The sequence below is a fragment of the Dipteris shenzhenensis genome, chromosome 18 (genome assembly GCF_047967505.1).
Source record: "Dipteris shenzhenensis isolate YYH24624 ecotype China chromosome 18, Dip_SZ_1.0, whole genome shotgun sequence".
NCBI classification, from domain to species: Eukaryota; Viridiplantae; Streptophyta; class Polypodiopsida; order Gleicheniales; family Dipteridaceae; genus Dipteris; species Dipteris shenzhenensis.
In genome coordinates, this window is record NC_141613.1 from 13,031,698 (window position 1) to 13,052,661 (window position 20,964).

Here is a 20,964-nt window from a genome sequence, read left to right on the forward strand (position 1 = left end):
GACAAGCTAGCTCAAAGAATGGAGGGTAGGTTCACATAGTGATATATAGTAAATGGGGGTTGAGACGTTCTTTGGGATGGTGGCATAAAAGACTGAAAGATATCTAGGTTCGTTGCAGGCTTGGTAAATTGAAATTTATGGCTTGGAAAGTCCTTTTCCAGTGTCTATTTGTTCGAGCTAAGCTGGCCAAGAAATTTGATGTAAATCCTCTATGCCCTCTGTGTAACAAGGCTACTGAATCTATAGTTCACCTCTTTTGGTGTTGAAGTGGTTTGCAGTGCTTGGGATAAAGTTGGGATGGCAAGACTTCAACATAGACTACAACAAAACAACAAAGATCAAAGCAAGCGTACACCAATTCTGATAAACCACACTACAATACAAGGGAGCATATGATGCAAAAAGAGGGGAGGCAAATTGAATGAAATATTGAATTTTGAGCAAGCCTTTTTCTTCTTCATGTTCTTCTTCCTCCTCACAAAGCCATTCAATGCATTTTTCTTCAATTTGCTTCCCCTCCATCTCCACCAGTTTTGTAGTAGCTCGTTTCTCATCCTCTCTGCAGTATTTCTTACTCTCTCTTCCCTTTTTCCTTTCATGAATCCTTGCTCTTCCTGAGTAGCTCTCCACCTTTGAGCTTCAATGGTTTCCGCTAGCTTGGCGGTTTCCCCATCCTTATCCACAGCTCCTTGTCGAGGTCTTTCCATCGCTAAGCCCGTAGACTCTCCCTCCGCAGAGTTGTGCTTCCATCCTTTGTCTTCGGGTGTCTCCCTCTGTACCTCCACTTACCTGCTCAGAAATTCTCAAGCGGTTAATTCCAGAGTACCTGAAAAGTGGTCGCATGGACGACATACGCACACTGCCGTTGGGGACGCATTACGATGGGCTGACAGCTTCGGTTCTGTCCCTTCGGAAGCTGAAGCTTTTATCCAGCGTTCTTCATGGAGGGACTTGAAGTCGTCATGGAGGAGAATGTTTGCGCGTGCGCAGCATTTCAGCTGCGTCTGCGAACGGAAACCACGGCCTATCAGATCTAGAAAGGTGAAGGGGATTGCTTGTTCGTGCAGAAGCTTTGGCAGTGCTCGAAGGAAGCTGGATTGCCCAAAATGCGTCCACAGAAACAGGCTTAGGTGCAAAAGTTCAGGATCAGAAGACGAACAGGATAGCGGAAAGTCCATAACCGTAGTGACTGAAGAAACAGAAGAGTCTAAGACAACACCTCCCCCACCTTCATCTGACGCGGTAAGCTAACCTGCTCAGGGATATGGGCCGTCTGTGGGTGTTTGCAATGCGTTTTATTGTGGAGTTGCGCACTATAATAAGTTATTTCCTAAGCGAGCATTTCAGTATTTCTCACTAATGAAAAAGCTTCGGAGATTGCACATATGCAAAAGCAGCCACTTGAAACCAGTACGAATGTCATTGAAAGTGATCACGCTTACGATAATACTTGCCGCACGTACCATGTACTCTGCTAATTTTATGAAAATCCTTCGTAACGATTTGAGTTCTGGAATGGGAAATTTGCGACCTTCACACGAGCTGCATCGGATCGGGAGCAGCATGACTATTGGTTGCCTTTGAATTTGCCATCGTGCAACGATATGCTAGTTGTATTTAAAAATATTTATGGCACACCACAACTACCAAATTTTAAGCTTCTTTTATTCCTTGGAATAGGTTATGTGTGCGATCTATCACAAACTATGTGTCGTGTTCCTCATATACAAGCACGGTGTTAGCAGTTTGATCGATCACTCTGGTTAGGAACTTGCATCTTAATATACATGAAAGATGTAACTCGCATTTCAACTACCGGCCTACTTTCACACTTGCATGCAGATGCTGTTAGACTTGCTTTCTAGAGCCTAAACCCTGCAGTGGACTGTTCTCAGGATCACCTAACGCTCAAGGTTTCACTAATAGTGGCTTGTGAACACAAGTATATACTTAATAACACACAGATCTGGAGATGTACACTCAAGTAGACAGCCGAATGATGATGTATAAATTACACTCCAAAATGGACAGATATCAATAAAGGAGCTGCCCTGACTCCTGCAGCCAAGGGGCTGATCCTAGATCAGTTCTAGAACATGGACCTGACGCTCGTATTCAGCCAGTGTCTCCCTCTGCACTGTGGCTCACTGGGGTTTCGATGGCTTGCTTTGTTGGCAACACTAAGGACCAATGCCCCTTTATGTAGATGAGGATATGACGGCTGATGCCCTCCTCTGTGACCCAGTCTGTAGAAGGGCCCACTGTGGCCCATAACCAGGACGACCTGATCTTCCCGTGGATTCCTTCCTGTGGGGGACGCCTTTCCATGGCTAAACTGGCCTTTCTGACCCCGACCATGGTCAGGTGTGTCCTGCCAATCCATTGCTTACAAAGGTCTCATGATCCTACCCATGTGCAGGGCTGTTCCAGCCCTTTGCCTGGCCTTGCAAGCCCACATGGCCGGGCCATGTAGGCAGCCCATGTCTCACAGCCTGTTGTTTATGTATCCTGGCGCCTAGATGAAAATCAAGGCATTGAGTTGACTGTTTACTGTCCCAGATTTAATGGTCAGGCAGAGCCTATAAATAAAGTGGTAAAGTCTATCGTTATCAAAATGGCCAATGACAACAGGAAAAACTACAGACAGCATTATGGGCATACAAAAGGTCACGGCGAAGCATACCCCATTAAGGTCACGACAGGATAGCCTCTAAAGTCACGGCAAATCATACCCCATGAAGGTCATGATAGGTCACAATAGGACTGTATTTAGTGTCACAACAAATCATAGCCCATTTCAACTGGTCTTTGGGTCGGAGGAAGTAGTACCAATGAAATCCGCGTCTCAAGACGAGAATTGCAGTAGAATGTAGATTGGAAGTTCATGACATCTTAAGTCATTCTACTTGCACCGGATCAAATCAGATTAAGGGCACAATGGTCGCAGGCAGTGATTTAGAGAAGCAGAAAGGCATGGCACAATTGTAATATCCAGCGTCAGCATGTTGAAGAGTGAATGCTGGTTTTACTTCACAACTCTAGCATTTGTCCTAAAAAGCCAAACTGGGATGGACGGGGCTGCACAATGTACTCCATGTATGTGACAATGGCATGCTTTTCCTTGAAGACCTCATGCTTCCATTGCGGTGAATGGAATTAAAGTGTAGTCTTTCATGCCAGTGACTAGTCTAATCATTACAAGCAATCGATTTGGTTGTTTTAGCTCAATGATATATCCAGTTAAGACCATATGGCTTAATTAAAATTATAAATGCCGAAACCTGGCCCAGTTCAAGCACAATCAAGTTAAAGAGGCCACTGTTGTTTCAATCTTGTACTCTAGTTCAAGTGTCCAATATCACGGCAATCAAATTATAGACATCTTGCATACTAATACTTTGCAGTTGGCATTTGACCTCATTACCAACCTGACTCCCTTGTATCTCCAACTTCCAAGTATATAACCTGCTTCCATTCCATTTCATTCTGACACTTGCATTTATCTTTTGCAGACCCTGCTCCAGCTATCACGCTTTCAAAGTCCCAAATTGCGCTCATCTTCTTTGTTGCTTTCTATCCCATTCCCACCTAGTGTCCATTGCGCATCCTTGTTTGAGCTGCCTCTACCCTTTACCCTCAATTACACCCTTCACTCCTAACCCCCTCAATTTTCTTCTCTCGGCCTCACCATCTGGCTACCTATTTCACCCAACCCTCTCCACTTCCCTCGCCAATTAAGTTGCAGGAGAGGGTGTAGCAGATGATCAATATCAAATCCAGAAATAGCGAGACAGCAGAGACAAACTAAAGCACTTGAATAAGAGAGTTGAATGCCACAAGCGGATCAGTGGCTGCAGAGCACTAATCTCAAGGAGTACTAGGGCTTGCCCTAGGAAAACAATGACAATGTCCTCGAGGCAGCCAAAGGGAATGTGACACCCTTTTTTAAGTTGTGACTGCAGAGCACTCATCTCAAAGAGTAATCGGGCTTGCCCTAGGAAAACAATGACAATATCCTTGAGACAGCCAAAGGGAATGTGACACCCCAGGAAAACAATGACAATATCCTCGAGGCAGCCAATTGGCACGTTCAAGTTTGAGTAGGGGTATTTCCTTACCCAGTCACACAAGAAAGAGGATACAACCTTTGTCAAGTTCGTGGTTGAACGTGTGTAAATGAAAAGGCTGGATGGTAGTCTTTCAAGTGACTCTTGGCAAAAGCAATCAAGGCAAGTGAAGGGAGCAAGCTAGTAACCCAGAAGATAAAAAATCAAATCTTGAAGGCACAGAAGAAGCATAAGATAGTTAGGGTCGGCCTACATCTCTGTTTACTAACACCAGCTCAGATTAAAGGTTTACTTACTAAGCCAATGGGGCAATCAACCTCGAGGACAACCACGACAAGGTCAACAACATAATAGGCAAAGGATGTGATAACACCCAAAACAAAGATGAAGAAACAAGTTCACAGTAGGAATGAGATGATGAAGAGAAGGCTTCACAAGGTGAGCCTTTAGTTGGTGAATGTAAAGGGGTTCCAGAAATGTAAAGGGTTACCGAGACGATATAAAGGCACATGACGAGAAGGCCTTTATTGTTTTGGCAAAGGCAAGGCCAATGGCTAGGCGTTGGAATATTAGGGTCACCTCCCCGCTTGTGAGCCCCCATGTGAGGAGAACATGGGGGAGGATGACTACTGTATTGGATGAGAGAGAGAGAGGTTAAGGGCTGCCATGTGGGCAGCAAACTGGCTGCCACATGGACAATCACATAGATCTCCTCCTTGTATCGTGTTTAGGCCAGCCTCAAGGGCCACCTTGGCCAGCATTAGTGGCTGGCAATAGACCCTTGGTGAGGGCACAAAGGCTGGAGCAAAATGCTGCCAGATGGGGCTAGCAGAAGAACAGAAATGGCAGCACGTACGATAGGACAACAGGTGCTGCAGCAGGTCTGGAGAAGTACCAGCAGAGTCAGTGGGCATTTATAGGCAGCAGAGTTGCGCTGGTTGGCTGCTACAGGTTGGCCACCAGAGGACAGCTGGCAGGGCCCGTCTGGAAGGATGTACCTGGTCAGGTTGGACAGATCAAGCTAGACGGAAGCAACTATCCTCTATGGAAAGTGAAGGTTCATAGTCATCTAGTGAGTGGAAATGTGGGAGGTGATGGAAGGCATAGAGCCAAATCCTGTTGATGTGTTGGATGCCACGGGAAGGATCTCAGTTCCGGAAGATCCGTAGCGTGAAAGAGTGGAACTGGAAGAACACAGTCGCTTGCTCCATGATTATTGGGACGATTGTGGATTCGGTGAAGGGTACAGGAACTTATGAAGGTGGTAACGGAGGATCTCTTCTTAGTGACGGCACCATGTCCCATTGAGACAGAGTATGCGGGGCCTAGGGGTGATGGTGTTCATAGCAGACATTGAATAGTGTGGTGCATAGATTCAGACTTTGTGGTGGAGGATGGAGAATGCTACTCAATCATGGGATCTGAGGACCAGTCTAGTACCACTTGCAAAAATGGAGGAGCGCACCTAGAGATGGAGCTTGATGGGCAAGAGCTCACGACGGGAGCATGACTATAGGGTTTCACAAGGGCACGAAAGGGGAGGTACTTTGCTTGCTCCGATGGCAAGCATCACGAGATTGAATTTCTAGGATATGTATTTTCATTATCTTTTTTCAAAGATTTTAGTAGCTTTGGGACCAATGTTTGTATAGGTACTCTTAGTTGGATGGAGAGAGGAATGTGAAGGCCTTCCATACAAACAAAGGAAGATTTCTCATTGTAAAGCTTTTGACACCTGTTGCAAGATTACTCTTGAGATTAGCGACAGATTTTGACAACAAGTCTGAGTTGTTGATCAATGGTGGTGATCATGAGGCTAAGAAAGATGATTGTGCTCGTGGAGGACCATTGGGAGTTTGCTGACTGCAGTACACACGAGAGCATACTTTGTAGAGGATGCCCTCCCTAGAGCAGCTACTGAAGTCATTGGGGACACAATGATTTAGGAGAGGTTTACAATAGTTGCATCAGCAAACAGAGGGTGTTCTTGGTGCCTTACCTCAGCGTATGTTTGCTGATTATGTTCTCACACTGTTGGCTATATTTTGTATCTGGAGAGTATCTCTATTTATGAGATTTGTTTGGCTGGATATCTCTTTGTATTCTCTTTCCATATCTACACATACATGCACAGAAAAAAAGAAAGAAAGAAAGAAAGTTTATTAAAGTCTTCGGATGACCAATGAGTCTATGAGTGTGAGAAACCTGATACAAGCAAGCTGAAAGGGTGGAGCTACTAACTGAGCATCAACACCCATGCAAAAAGCAAAAAGCTAAATGCTACATAGTCTTATCAGAATAGTAGTCCTCTACATCATCACTATCATCATCATTATCCTCATCAGATCATCTGTCATCTGTCATCTGAATACAAAGTGAAATATGCTTCAAATGTCACGATTGTGGTCCACTCTATCTCCCCTCGTCAAGGGTGGGGGAGCGAGAGCATGAAATGAGAGATAGAATGCTGCCGGCTGCTTGTGGGTGAAGTCCTGCGTTGTCTCTTGGTCATAGCTCTATGTCTAACAAGGGCGATAGTGACCCCTGTCAGTCGTGCTCACTCTGAACAAGGAGGGAATGCCCCCAAGTGTAATCTGAGCGTCAACCCGGTGCCTGAGCTGTTGTGTCACTGACTTTGGGTCCCGATTGTGTTTAGGGCCTATAGGGTGGGAGCTTGTATGGTCCGGCTGGAAAAACTCTGTGATCATGCCTTGAGAAGAGTCTACCAAGGTACGCTCTCCCGTCTTTGGGATCAAAGTAGGCGCTCACGATATCTGATTGCCTCGTGAATTAACACGGCCAAGCATCTCTGATATGGAAAAGAGAGGAAGTGGGATAACAACTCTGAATAGACAATAGAAGCGCCCCTGAACCTCATAGTACAGTGGGCATCTGAAAATGAAATGCTGTAGGTCACATAAGGTGCATATGGGTCTCTCCTTGGGTAAACCCTCTTCCGGGCCACTCTCAATACGGAGTCTATGTGGAGACCCGGAAACTGCCCAATAGAGATCCTCAGTGATGAATCCGCTTATATCGTGGTGGGTCAATAAACCTCTCATCTGAGATATGTAGGCAATGATCTCAGTAGAAGCTGAGCTTCATTGGAAGCTCATTTGGTTCCAACCAGGTTTGGAATGTGTGTAGTTGTAGAAGATCCTCACGTATGACCTAGTTGACCTCACGATACCGGAGTGGGGAGAACTGCACATCAATGCTGTACTGGAAGGGAGGAAGTTTGTCCATGTGGAGAGTTGCTCAAACCGCCTCAGTGTGTGTGCAAACCAGCATCTCTAGTCACTTGTAGCTGATAGTGCCATAGAAGAGGACAATACTAGCAATGGTAATCTGTTGCGTCCAGAGGTGCAATCCCCATATGCCCTAACTCGATATAGGTAGGTGATGACTTGAAATGCTGCATCGAGCTGCAATGGAGATGATCCAAACTTATCCTGATGAACTGGTGAGGAATTGATTGATATGCTATGTTAGTTACCTCCAAAGAGTGATGATCATCATACAATAGTTGTGGATCTTGGCAGTAAACCCATCAACAAGGCTCCATATTGTCTTTCTACAGTGGAAGGGGAGGAAGTAGCAAGACGAGTGCAGGAGTTTCTTGAGAAGAATTTTATTTCTCATAGCACTTCTCCCTTTGCCTCCCTAGTGCTCCTTGTGAAAAAGTAAGATGGCACATACCGCATACGTATTGATTACAATAATCTCAACAAGGCCACTATAAAAAACAGATTTCCAATTCCTAGGATTGATGATTTGTTGGGCGCTCAGTTTTCCACAAATATAGATATGAGATCAGGATGAAAGAGGGTGATGAGCACAAAACAACCTGTCATGCAGAAAGGGGTTTGTATGAATGCCATTTGGGTTCACTAATGCACAGGCCACCTTTCGGGCGCTCATGAACAAAGTATTGCAGCCACGTGTGACTTGTCTTCCAATGTGTGCTGGTTTTCTTGATGACATCTTCATTTACAACAAAAGCAACCAGGAACACATTGAGCATGTCAAACAATCGTTGGAAATCTTGAGGTTGCATCGACTCTATGCAAAAGCTAGCAAATGCACTTGCATAAAAGGTTGAATACTTGGGGCACATTGTGAGTAGCGATGGAACTTGGGTGGATCCCACACAAGTGAAATGCGTGAGGGAATGGCCACAACCACAAATCCCGTGCAGCTTAGCGGTCTTTTGGGTCTTGTCTCCTACAAACAATTTATACGAAAGTTTATAAAGAGGGCAGCTCCTCTTACGGACCTCTTTAAGAAGGATGCCTTTTTGTGGTCAAAAGAAGCGTAGATCAGTTTTAAAGACCTGAAACTTGCATTGACTCATGCCTCTATGTTGGTATGCCTTGATTTCTCATGGCAATTCTTTGTGGAGGCAGATCCTTATGGCAAAGTTTTGGGGGTTGTTCTAAGGCAAGAGCATGGTGTGATAGCTTTTGAAAGCAGAAAATTTGATGCCAAATAGCTCACCTACCATATTTATGATTAGGAAATATTGGCCATCCTACATATAACTGTATGGGAGCAAAATCAAAGTCAAAACTAATCATAGAGTACTCAGATTTTCCTTATGCATCCCAACCTATGAGCTTAGCAAAAGAGATGGTTGGCTTTAGTGCAGTCCATGATTTTGATATTGAGTATAGAAAGGGAAAAGAAGATGTGGTTGCAGATGCTTTGTCCAGGATGTGGGCTTGCACGTTGTCTGTAGTTTCTACAATTTACTTGGATTGGATACATGTCACGAGGGTGTGATTTCTAGCGCATGCATGTTGGCTTGCATGTGGGCAGGACCTTGGGAAAGCAAGGAGCAAGGTCCTAGGTTGCTTGGAATGCTAGAAACCCCTAGCAATTAATGCCTTGGGGGTAAAAATGGAGGTTGGTCCAAGGGGGGGCAAAAAGCCCTAAGGATCCAAGGTTAGGCCATTGGAATGGACCCCATAGAGGAGGCAAGGGGCAAATGCATTTCAAGTTGGTCATTGGAGTGACCACATAGAAGGCTTGGGGGGAAACTAAAGCCCAAGGTAGAAATGGAAACGTGGGCTGCCATGTGGCTAGCCCATGTAAAGGTTTTTGGAAAGGAATTCCATGGAAGGCTCTTGGCAAGGCGACGAGCAACGGGGGGCAGCATGAGCTATGGGGCAGGAGAAGGATTTCAAAAGGAGACAGTGGGCTGGTTGCTGGTCATCATGCGAGGGGGTGGCGAGCTAGTTGGCTAGTTGTGTGTACGGGTTGGGTACGGCTTGGTCGTACGACTGCCTATGGAGAGGTCCTGTATGTTGTATGGAATACTGACGAGGTTTGTGTACGGATGCGAGTACGGAAGGACGGTCGGAGCAATACGGACATCGTATGGAAGTCCGTGCGGTTGAGCGAGGGCTGTTAGAATTATTATTATATTCTAGCAGTGACCAATGTAATGTAATAAGTAGATTAGGGGCACTTTTCCTTCCTTAGAGGTTTTTCCCCCTAACCACAGTTAGTTCACTAACTTGGTTAGTGAAGGATAAGGTTTTGTCACTTAGACAAAACCTTTCCCTCTTCTTGTATTCAGTCACTTCATCTATTGCAAACTTATGTTCAGCTCTCTTGCTCTCTCACTCTCCTATTTCCTACATTTGGTATCAGAGCAGCAAGACCCTGCTCCTATCCTTCTGGCCTAGCCCCTTGCTCCCTGCCCAAGATCCTGCCGTTTGTAAAACGTATGGACTATCTGTCCGTACAACAGTTATCAGTGTCGTCGTCTGTACTGCATTCTGTACTGTCAGTTTGTAGCGCCGTACTGCATTCCATACTGTCAGTTTGCAGTGCCGTACTGCTTTCTGTACTGTCAGTCAGCATCAGCTGTACTGCTTTTCGTATTGTCAGTTAGCAGTAGCTGTACGTCCGTACAGCAGCAGCCCGTACCTGCATCATGTGACCGTACTGTGCACTATTCAGTAATACAGGCCATACAACTATTTGCTGTCCGTACAGGTATCTGCGCCGTACCACCTGCTTCTGTTGCGCGTACAATCATCAGTCATACAATCGTATGGACTGTCAGTCGTCCGTACAGTTGTGCATCAGCCGTCCGTACACAAGCATCCGTACAAATCACTTGCACGTTACTCTTGCAGGTGACAAACACAAAGTGCATTTTGGGACTCTTTTGTTTGCGTATGCACGTAGGTGCATTTTGCAAGGAGCCATTGTTTGGCTAGGCAGATTTTTGGACAGATTTGAGCACATTCTGTGCATCAGGCATTTTGCAAAATTTGGGGCTTTTGGTTTTGCACTGCAAATTTTGCAACATCTAGGCTTTCAGACAATTTGCCCCTTGCAATTTCTTGCAAAAATTTGGGCTTTACACAGCAATTTCTTGCATTTTGGGGCTTTCAAGCAATTTGCCCTCTTTTGGATGCAATTTCCGTGAAGAAATTGAGGCTTTTGGCATTCTGATGCAATTTGGCAGTGTACAAGCATTTTTGGACTGTTGCAGGCAATTTTGAACTCATTTTGAGTGACATTGCAGACATTGGCAAATTTTGCAGTGTTTTTTTGGCAGTTTTGGAGAGCATTTGCAGGATAATTGAAGTGCATTCTGAGCCTTTGACAGGCTGTGACAGTATTTGTCACTGTGGGCAGATTTTTTCTTTGCAGATTTTACTTGTGCATTTTATATCCCAGGAAGGGATTTCACTTGGTCAGTCTCCTGTATTTTTTGAGATTATTTGGTGAAAATGGCTTAGAACAACTCCAATGAAGTGTTCGGGGTTCTCACACAGTGTAAGAAATGACCCAACAGAGGGTACACACAGCGGAAGACTTATAGTAATGCCCAGGAGCTCACACAGTGTGTGTGTGGGGTGTGGAATCACAAACTTCTTTACTTAATGTGCGTCACATAGATTAGATGTGCAGACTCATCAATAGACAATGAACCAGCCAGATAGAGAAACCACCAAAATATATTTCCGTCCAAAACTATGGACACAATACAAAAGAGATAGATTTAGAGTCCCACCAATGGTGTGGTCCTCTAATCTTACCACAAGGTCCTTCTCCTATCTACCGCCTATCTCTAGACTCGAGCCCGCGTGCTCCACCTCGAGCGTTTGTAGACTATCCGTCTAGATCCCTTCCACCTTGCTGTCTTTGCACCAGCCTAGGTGGGCAGCTCTCTCAGCTCTTAGTCTGCAGCTCCTTGTGCTCCCTTCACCTTCTGAACATAGGCCCAAGGGAAGCTCCTTTGCTGCTCCTATCTGCTGGCTGTTTGCTGCTGCAAGTGATGATCTCAGCACCTTGCTGCCCTAGAAGACAGCCAAGGTCTCCTGTAGATAGGCCCAGAGAGTAGGCTTCCTGCTGCTCCTTTCTGCCCTGGAACTGCTGGCTGTTGGATATGAAATGCCCTACCAAAGGGGCTCAAAACTGACCGACTTTGTCTGTCCATCAACCGACCCCACAGCTTCCCATTTATGGGGCTGTGGGCTGCCCTTTTGGGGCTGTGTGCTGGCCGACTTTGATTGGCCAGCCGACCAGCCTGCTAGCCCTATATAAAGGGCAGGGTACTGCCTTATTTGCTTATGCAGGGGGCATTCCACTGGCCAGCCCATAACCAGGCCTGTCTGGCTGGCTATACCCAGTCCAATTAGCCTATCTACACAGGCCGACACTGCTGCTGCACACCTGCCTTCATTGTGCCACATGCAGAGCATGTCGCAGGCCATGTGCCTGCCCACAAACCTTGCTCAATAGCTCTCCATGTAGGCTTCTGTACCTCGGGATACCCCGCCAACCATGAATGCTCCAGATCTGTCCCAGATCCACACATCCAAGTAATCTCTCTTTGGGGACATCCTGCCCAGGTCTCCCTCCCCCACGCTCTCCTCATTTGGGGGCTTACAAATGGGGAGGTGACCTTTCCAACACATAGGAGGATAAGTTGGATGGCACCAACTACTCCTTGTGGAGTTTCATGGTTCACAATATCTTGGTTGGCAGACATCTTTGGGATTATGTCAATGGAGATGAAGCAAGACCAGATACAGTGACTACACCTGTCACTCCTACAGCTGGAGGTAGGGGTAGATGTACAAATGCAGCACAAGTTGTTGGAGCAGCCACTCTAAGAGCTCCCACAATAGAGTAGAAAAGATGGGACTCTAGAGATGCACAAGCTCTTTCAGTAATTCTGTCAAGAGATTCATTATACCTCATATTCGGTCATGCAAGACATCTATGGCAGCTTGGGAGATACTAGAGAGTATGTTTGCAGCAAGAAATGATGCCAGGGTTTCCTTTCTGAAGCAAGAACTTTACCATACACATATGGAGGAGGGAGATTCCATGAATTCTCACCTCACAAAGCTTTAGGACCGGAGGGAACACTTGCTGAATATTGATGAAGTCATTCCGAATTCAAAGATGATCACCACCACTCTGAACTAGCTTCCTGAGTCCTATCTTGGTTTCCACACCTCGCTGAATTTGTCATTGAGGGGGGGCAGCAATCCTCTCTCCTTTCACGAGTTGGTAGGACTTCTGTTGCAGGAGGAACAAACTCGCAAAAATATGGCAACCCGGGCTGACGAGCATGCTATGCTCTCCAAGTTCAAGCCCAAGGGTAAAGGACAGCAGAAGTCACATGCGAATCAGCCCACACATCAGCATAAAGCTGATTCTGGATAGCCTTCTTATAAGGCAAAGGGTGATACAAATAAGCAGAAAAAGAAGGGCATCTGTCATTATTGCAAGAAGCCAGGTCATTATATTGGAGAGTGCAAGAAGTGGATAGCCAAAGAGAAGAAAAGGAATTCCGGTATGGCTGTGTCAGATGCATCAGTTCCACATTCTCATGATGGAGGAGATGTTGCAGCCAACTTTGTTGAAGAGCACTATGCCATTCTGTCATGCACTACAGATTTTTCAGTGGGTAGTTCTGATATTACAGCCACTAATGATGATGACCCACACGCTTTCTTGACTTGCAGTTATGATCCTTCAAAGGATGAATGCTCTTTTAGCGTTGATGAGACACTTCATACTTGGTATTTTGACAGTGGTAAAAGCACATCACTTCCAAGAAGAGTTTGTTTGTAACTTTGCATTCTTCACCCACCAAGAAAAAGGTAACTTGTGCGAATAATTCTTCTTATTCAGTGTGTGGAGTGGGAGACAATTTTCTCACATCCACTGATGGCACAGATTTCAGAATTTCAGATGTTCTCTATGTGCCAGGGATAAAGAAGAATTTGCTTTCAGTGTCCTCCCTCAATAGAGGAGGATTTCAAGTTATTTTTGATGATGACAAGTGTGCAATCAGAGACAAAGAGAATGACTATGCTTTGATGTTGTCAGGCACGTTGTATCGGGGTCTTTTTCAGCTTGATCTATATGAGAAAAGATCCCATCTTGCATTATCAGTTAGCACTTTCACTTTTGCGATGCAGAATGCGGAGTTATGGCATGCCAGGTATGGGCACATGAGCTATGGCAGCTTAATGACACTTCAGAGGCATGATATGGTTGATGCATTGTCTCCTTTGGAGTCGCCTCCTCCTCATGCATGTGAAGGGTGCATTCTTGGCAAAATGCATAGACTTCCCTTCAAAAAGGATGGTGCAGTGAAAGCTACACGAAAATTACAGCTTATTCACAGTGATGTCTGCGGTCCCATGAGGACACCTTCTGGGGGTTATCTCTATTTTGTGACATTCATAGATGACTTTATCAACTACACTTGGGTCTATGGTCTCAAGGCAAAATTAGAAGTGTTTATGCATTTCAAACACTTTGTGGCTATGATTGAGAATGAGATAGGACTCAAGGTGCAAACACTTCGAACAGATTGAGGGGGGGAGTATATGTCTCATGAATTCGAGACATTTTTGAAAGAAAAAGGCATCATGCATCAGCTTATAGTGAGGCTTACACCTCAACAGAATGGCAAAGCTGAGCGGAAGAATCGCATCGCCATGGAAATGGATAGATGCATGCTCACAAGTAAGAAGTTGCCTCACAGGTTTTAATTGGAAGGCCTCATGTGTGCCAACTATATTTTAAATCGGGCTCCTACAAAGGCTTTGAAGACAATCACTCCCTATGAGGCATGGCATGGGAGAAAGCCTTCAGTGGACCATTTCAAAGTTTTTGGTTGTGTTGCATATGCCCACATGCCTGTGGAGTTCAGACACAAGTTCCTTGTACATGACATTGGCACTGCAGGGGGGTGTTAGAATTATTATTATATTCTAGTAGTGACCAATGTAATGTAATAAGTAGGTTAGGGGCACTTTTCCCTCCTCAGAGGTTTTCCCCCCTAACCACAGTTAGTTCACTAACTATGGTTAGTGAAGGATAAGGTTTTGTCACTTAGACAAAACCTTTTCCTCTTCTTGTATTCAGTTACTTCATCTATTGCAAACTTGCGTTCAGCTCTCTTGCTCTCTCACTCTCCTATTTCCTACAAGGGCATCGTACAACGGAGGCACCCATTGATTATGTGCCGCTACTGTACGATTGTACACAGATTGGCTGTGTATGGCTGCCGTACAAATGAAGTACGGAGTGTTTATGTACAGCTGTGTACGGAGGGTGTACAGCGGGGAGATTGACTGTATGATCAATTGCTATGTGCCAACATTCGAGAGGCAGCTTGTTCATGTGTGCTTGGGCTCGTGTATGGGCCAAGTCTCTCTTCTCTTTGGCTGGTGAATGGTTGCTAGACATAGTTTCAAGCTGAGTGCCATTGTTGGTCAGTAAAGGATGCCTTCTGTCAAGGATTGGACAAAACAAGGTCCAGCATTGAATGTGCTTGGAGCTTGAGCTGAGCTTTTGGGCTTGGGCTGGACTCAAATGCTGTGAGCTTTCTTGGAGAGCGGGCTGAGCACATGGGGTGCCTTGCTCCTTTATGAGCTGCCTATGCTATGCAAGGAATCCCAAGTGAGCCAGTGGGTGTACAAGTGAGCACTTGAGGCATTTGCAGGGGATTGTGTGACCAAGTCTTGGCTGCTAGAAACAATCTCAGGCTGAGTGTAAGCCTTTTGGAACTGAAATGGATGCTCTTTAGCTATGCTTGATGGAGGCCACTTTCATTAGAGATTATGCTTTGGTTTCTTTAAGAGATGGGTTACATGCAGGCAGTGGTTGCCAGGCAGATGGCACATCTTGAGTACAGCCTCGTTGCTGAGTAGGCTGTGGTCGGGAATCCATGCTTGGAATGGGAAGTATCCCTGGAACCCCGAGAGGGATGGTACAGGTGTGACTGCCATAGTGTTTGCTGTGTTGTAATGCCAGTTCTCTTATGGAAATCAAGTTGATGTCTCATGATGTATGCTGTCAATAGGGTGAGAGACTATTGGTCATGGCAGTATTGGACAGTGGAGAAAGCTCTTGTATGCTTTCTTTTTCTGCTTTGAGCAAATAGTTGGCTAATTGGGCACTAGTGACAACTGTGGGGAACTGAGTGGCTGAGGGGGCTGCTAGTATCAGTTCCAGGCTGAGTGCAAGCAATATGGAATAGACATGGATGCTGATTGCCAGGTTTAGTGAGAGCAGTGAACAATAAAGACTATGCAGGGTATGTGGTTGCCCACTGGGATGTGGAATGCCCCAGTTGTATGAAGGAATGTATCCTTTATGTAGCCTGAATTTCAGGGCCTCTCACTTAAGTAAAGAAATACCGGAAGGGGCACCAAGGTTTTGGGCCAATCTTTGTCTTCGTCTTGGTGCAGGGGCACTCTAGCTCCCAGTCTATTGGTAATACTTTTCCTGAATTGTTAGTGTAACAATGTTGACTGGTTAATTGTTAGTTTTACTGCCCTTTAATTTATTGAAGGCCGGTTTCAGTACATGGCATTCAAGAAGAGTACATACAGAATTTAAAGATAGTGGTCATATTTCCAAGTGTATAGGAGCCCTCATGTGAGGATAATCCTGAATTTACCTGCCCTAGCATTTTACATAAGCTTAGCCAAGTTAGATGTTTTATAGATGATTTATTTGTACCAGATGTTCCTGACTTTCAAGATTTTATGTACAAAGACACTTGTGCTTTTGGAGAAGGAATCTATCCTCGTGCCTCTTGTGAACTGAACTGCACTTCAAGAGGGGATTCTTGTGTTTTCTTAGATCTTAGACTTTCTCAATCTACCATAGGATTAGAGGTTGATATATATGATAAACCTGAACAACTTGAACGTAGTGGTTTACACTTATAAAAATCCCGCGCATTGACTCAAATGTTTCTGATTTGGCAAAATATGGAGTCATTTCTTCCCAATTCCATAGATTTTCCCGCCTTTGTACAACTAAGGAGTCTTTTATCACTCATTGTAGTAATTTGATCACTTTACTTTTACACAAGAGGTATAATCCAAGGAAAATAATTAAAAAAGTACGCACAATCTTAAATATGAAGTCTTTTATCTATGGTGTATTGGCCTTAGGTATGTTTAGAATGATTGAACATAAGCTGAAAACAAAAAGCGGGGAGCTGAATAGCCCGTTTTCTTTTAGTTTCAAAAGAGAGTTTGATTGAGTATGCTTGTGCTTTCTAAGTTAGGATTGTAATTTTGCCTCTTTGTAGGAAGCGATACTTAAGTGTAAAGGGTCCATTTAGCTTGTTATGTTTTAAATAAGAGGGAGAGAGAGAGAGAGAGAGATTGATTTTATTCCTGTTTTTTTTTGGAAGATTTTGTTTCTTGACTTGCTTGTTTATTTTTGCTTAGTCACCTTCTTCCTTTCTTCTTCCTTTCTTGTTTTCTTTCTCTTTTGTTTATTTGACGTATTTTAGTGAGCACTGGGTTTGCCCAAGAGACTCCACTGGGTATTTTAGTAAACAATAATTTGTTTAAGTATGATAATGAGGGCATACATCCATCATGGATGAAAGGGAATGGCTGCCACATGGCACCATTCCATTGGTTTATCTTTTGTGACCTTGCCACATGTTATACCGACATTCACTCAACATCTGACTCACCCTAGGGCATCCAATCAGATGCAAGTATTGCATTTAGCGTGTGTGTGTTTGATGCATTCTGATTTGCACACTATGTCAATGTGCCACATAGATGGGGCTGAAGCCCTGGCTTTTATGAGAAGCCACTGGGAAGCTTCTTCCTCGTCAGTGAGGGTTTTGCTATGTTTGGGGCTCATCGTGTGTTTGCAGTTCAACTCATCCATTCTCTAGCTGTATGCTTTCATTCTAGCCAGTGTAGGGATTTCAGTTTGCAGCAATTCATGTGTGCGCGTGCATTAATTCTTACTTGTTTGTAGAGGGCAGTCTAACATGACAGTCTAGCATGCTTACCATCAGCTGCCTGGGGTCATGCATAAGAAAGGGTCAGTCAGTCTTGAAATATAGATCAGTAGGTCGAGGGAGCTCATTTGGTTCCAGAAAAGGGCTCGGCTTGCTTTTCTAGTTGGGCCCCTACAAGGGCAGGTCGGCTAGGATCCTGTTAACTTTGAACTATCTCAACACTCTTAAATTATCTAAGCACAAAATATGGATTGCAATAATTCACTTTTGAGAATCAAGTGACTAGAAAGAGTTGCGATGTAGGAGAAGACACGAATAAAACCTTTATATCAAACTGACGATTGTGTTTGTTGCTCATAAAAGTATTGACACAAATGACTCTACTATGGAGCCGGGAGCAAGGCAGACTTGCTTCACAACATACCAAGACTAGATTGAGAGTTGACTCTTGTGAGCTATTCAATCCAGAACGAGCGGTCTTGCGTAGGCTGAAAAAGAGAGACTCAACCGCCATTGTTACAGCTTTGTAGGTGTCAAGAAGAGACTGGAACCACCGCCACCAACCAAAAGCCACTTCAAACTGTCAAGTGTCTCTCCAAATGTCAGCCAACCAACCACGTGCATGGAAAGGAACTAGAGCTTTGTGAAGAACTAGACTTTTCAAGAATGCAAATGTGTGCAATGCAATTAGAATTTGAATGCTGATTGGCCCTCCAATGGGGAAGAGCGCCTTCGTGAGAGTACTTGTTTCTATTTTCGACCTACATGCAAGGTGGGAGAGAGATGGCGGATGAATGCAAGGTGAATGAAGAATGCTTTCTGATGTGGTTTTTGTTTGTGTGCAGTCAGACCATAGCTCTCTGCCAGAACCTATTAATTTACAGGTGGATGCTTTTAAACTGTTGGAGCTGCTTGGGCCTGAGAAAGTAGACCCTGCAGATGTAAAGCTGTTGAAAGAAAGATTATTTGGGTACACTACTTTCTGGGTGACAGGGCAGGAGCCTTTTGGGGATTTGGGTGCAGGAGTACTTTTTTTAGGTAACCTAAGAGGCAAACGGGAAGAGGTTTTTGCAAAGCTTCAGCTTCAATTGCGAGAATTGACTGGCTCAAAATATAATTTGTTTATGGTTGAGGAGCCAAACTCTGAGGAATTAGATGCACGAGGTGGACCACGGGTCAGCTTTGTGTTGCTGCGAAAGGAGGTTTCTGAACCAAAGTCAACAACATTGTGGCAGTTTGTGATTGCTTTTGTGCTATTTGTTATTACAGCTGGCTCTTGTCTTGAGCTCGGGATTGCATCACAGGTAGCCACTTCCTGTATCCTGTGTTGGGTTTGGCTTCTTGGCTTTATGCAGATCTGATATTGCTTTGGGCCTTTTGGTAGTTTTGATGCAAATTTTATCTTTGTCAAATGGAACCGTAAAAGGTACTCTTTGTGTGCAGCTTACAAAGCTACCACCAGAGGTGGTCCGGTATTTTACAAATCCAGAGGTTGTGGAACCTCCAGATGTACAGACATTGGTTCCATATGTGGAAGCTGCATTACCTCTTGCATATGGTGTTCTTGGCATACAGCTCTTCCATGTCAGCCTTCCTGCTTTGCCTAGACAATTGCATGTGTGCACATATGAATAAGACATGTCAGTTGCACTCTGTTGCAGCTGCGCACTTTTTTCACCCTGGAACACCACCATCTTTGTGCGTGCAGCTCTGTATAGATAACACAGGATGTAATCAATTGAAATGAACATCGTACTACTTCTGAGCTTTCATGCATCTCTGCATAACAGATATCAAGGACATAAGCCTGAATGAACTTTTATAGATAATCAAATTACTTATTTTTCTGGGCTCTTAATTCTGCATGATGAACAATGATGAGATGATACTTTCTTTGGTTGGTTGCTTGTACAGGTAGTTTAAGTACAATGTTCAAAGTTGATTGCTTTTTTGCTTATATTTCAGAAGCATGAGGCTTCTTGGTTCATTAGATTCATATTATGTTTCTTTACCATAAATTTTGCAATTTTTTCACCAGGAGGTAGGACATTTTCTTGCTGCATCTCCAAAGAAAGTAAAGCTGGGGATCCCCTACTTCATTCCCAATATAACACTGGGAAGTTTTGGAGCAATTACTCAGGTATTTAAATTGGAATACTTTAGTTAGTGGGCACGCTTTCATATAAATGATTATAGTAAAGCGAGTAAAATGCTTGCACACATCAGCAGTGCCTGTGAAAGGAAACAATATCTGCTGTCAACAGTTGATAAGTCACATGAATGGTTATACTTGTGAGCTATAAACTCTGCAGTGTTGAAGTCTTCCATGACTTTGTGTGCAAAGCAAGAATTACTAGCTCATAAATTATGAACTAGTACTGTGACAGATATACAAGTTCCATCAAGATAAAAGTGTCAAAAGTGTGTGGAATGCAATAACTACTGATTTTTACTGCAGGGAACCATCCTGTAGGCTTCAATTTGCAGCACCTCAAAAGTCCAGACTTTTGTAATAAATAAGGAATTGTCCACCCATTAATCTAGAAAAGTTTTCGGTGTCAGCGTTGATAACTCTTGTTTAAAAGTTCCCAATAGCTGAAGCTCAACATACAGAATCTTTGCTAGCAGGAAGGTTTTTTTTCGCTTTTTTACATTTAGCCCAGTCTGTATGTGAACTTCATTTCAAAGATCCAATGTATATGAAGACAAGGGTGCCATGTTTCATCTCATTATACTGTAGCTAGTTAGCTTGAGGAAACAAATTGGTCATTCTATTGCCTTTCTTGCATTCTCCTTTATTTAATCTAACGCTTCTTTATATTCCAACTGAGGTGGTTGTAATTTAAGTAGGATTGTAGCTCAGTTACTCATCTTTGAGTGGTCATAATTTCTATTTTGCAGTTCAAATCGGTCCTTCCTGATCGAACTGCAAAGTTTGATGTTTCAATGGCGGGTCCTCTTGCTGGGGGGCTTTTATCTTTTGCCATGCTAGGGGTTGGACTTCTGCTCTCCACAAGTCCTGAAGCAGCTGGTGATTTGGTACAAGTTCCAAGTATGCTGTTCCAAGGGTCGTTGCTCCTTGGGATTCTGAGTAGAGCAGCCCTTGGTTATGAGTGAGTTTTCTATCTGGTACTTGACTACTTAATCTATATGCTGTCTAAACAAGCAATTGATAGTCGTCGTTTTGTTAAGCATGTCTCTATAGGTTTTTCCTGCTCTTTTGTTTGGAAAGCTATGTAGATGGCATGGGCATAAAGCATGTGTTTGTAATGCCCATTTTTGGAAAACCATGTAGATTGGTTGCTCCTCTTATTCTTTACTTATGAATGTAGTGAGTTATTTAGGAGCATAATTATGAGGGAACAGGTGTTCCAGGAAGGGCAGGGATCCTGGAACGTCCCAGAATGGCCCTGGAACGTGCACATGGTGAGAGACGCCAGGGAATGCTGGTCTTCCCAGAATGCCATCCGCAATCTGTCTGCAACACCATTCTGGGCTTTTTGTCTTCTGCGGCTCTGCGAGGCAGCAGGGCTAAAAATCTGTTGCCGCCTCATCTTCCTGAGACCACCTGAGTGTGCCCTCCTCTCAGCCCTCTCAGCCACCTCCTCCCAGTCCCTCAAACAGCCT

General features: G+C 44.3%; 1 protein-coding gene across 1 annotated transcript in view; it reads left to right on the top strand.

Moving 5' to 3' along the window:
* The first annotated feature begins 426 nt into the window (after nucleotides 1-426).
* Nucleotides 427-20,964, top strand: part of EGY1 (Peptidase M50 family protein) — a 48,051-nt gene continuing 27,513 nt past the window's right edge. The window contains exons 1-5 of the mRNA XM_087389871.1: nucleotides 427-1,242; nucleotides 18,183-18,641; nucleotides 18,781-18,921; nucleotides 19,376-19,477; nucleotides 20,239-20,450. Of these exons, the coding sequence (XP_087245997.1) occupies nucleotides 643-1,242; nucleotides 18,183-18,641; nucleotides 18,781-18,921; nucleotides 19,376-19,477; nucleotides 20,239-20,450 (1,514 nt within the window). The 5' untranslated portion in view covers nucleotides 427-642. The remainder of the gene's footprint in view (nucleotides 1,243-18,182; nucleotides 18,642-18,780; nucleotides 18,922-19,375; nucleotides 19,478-20,238; nucleotides 20,451-20,964) is intronic.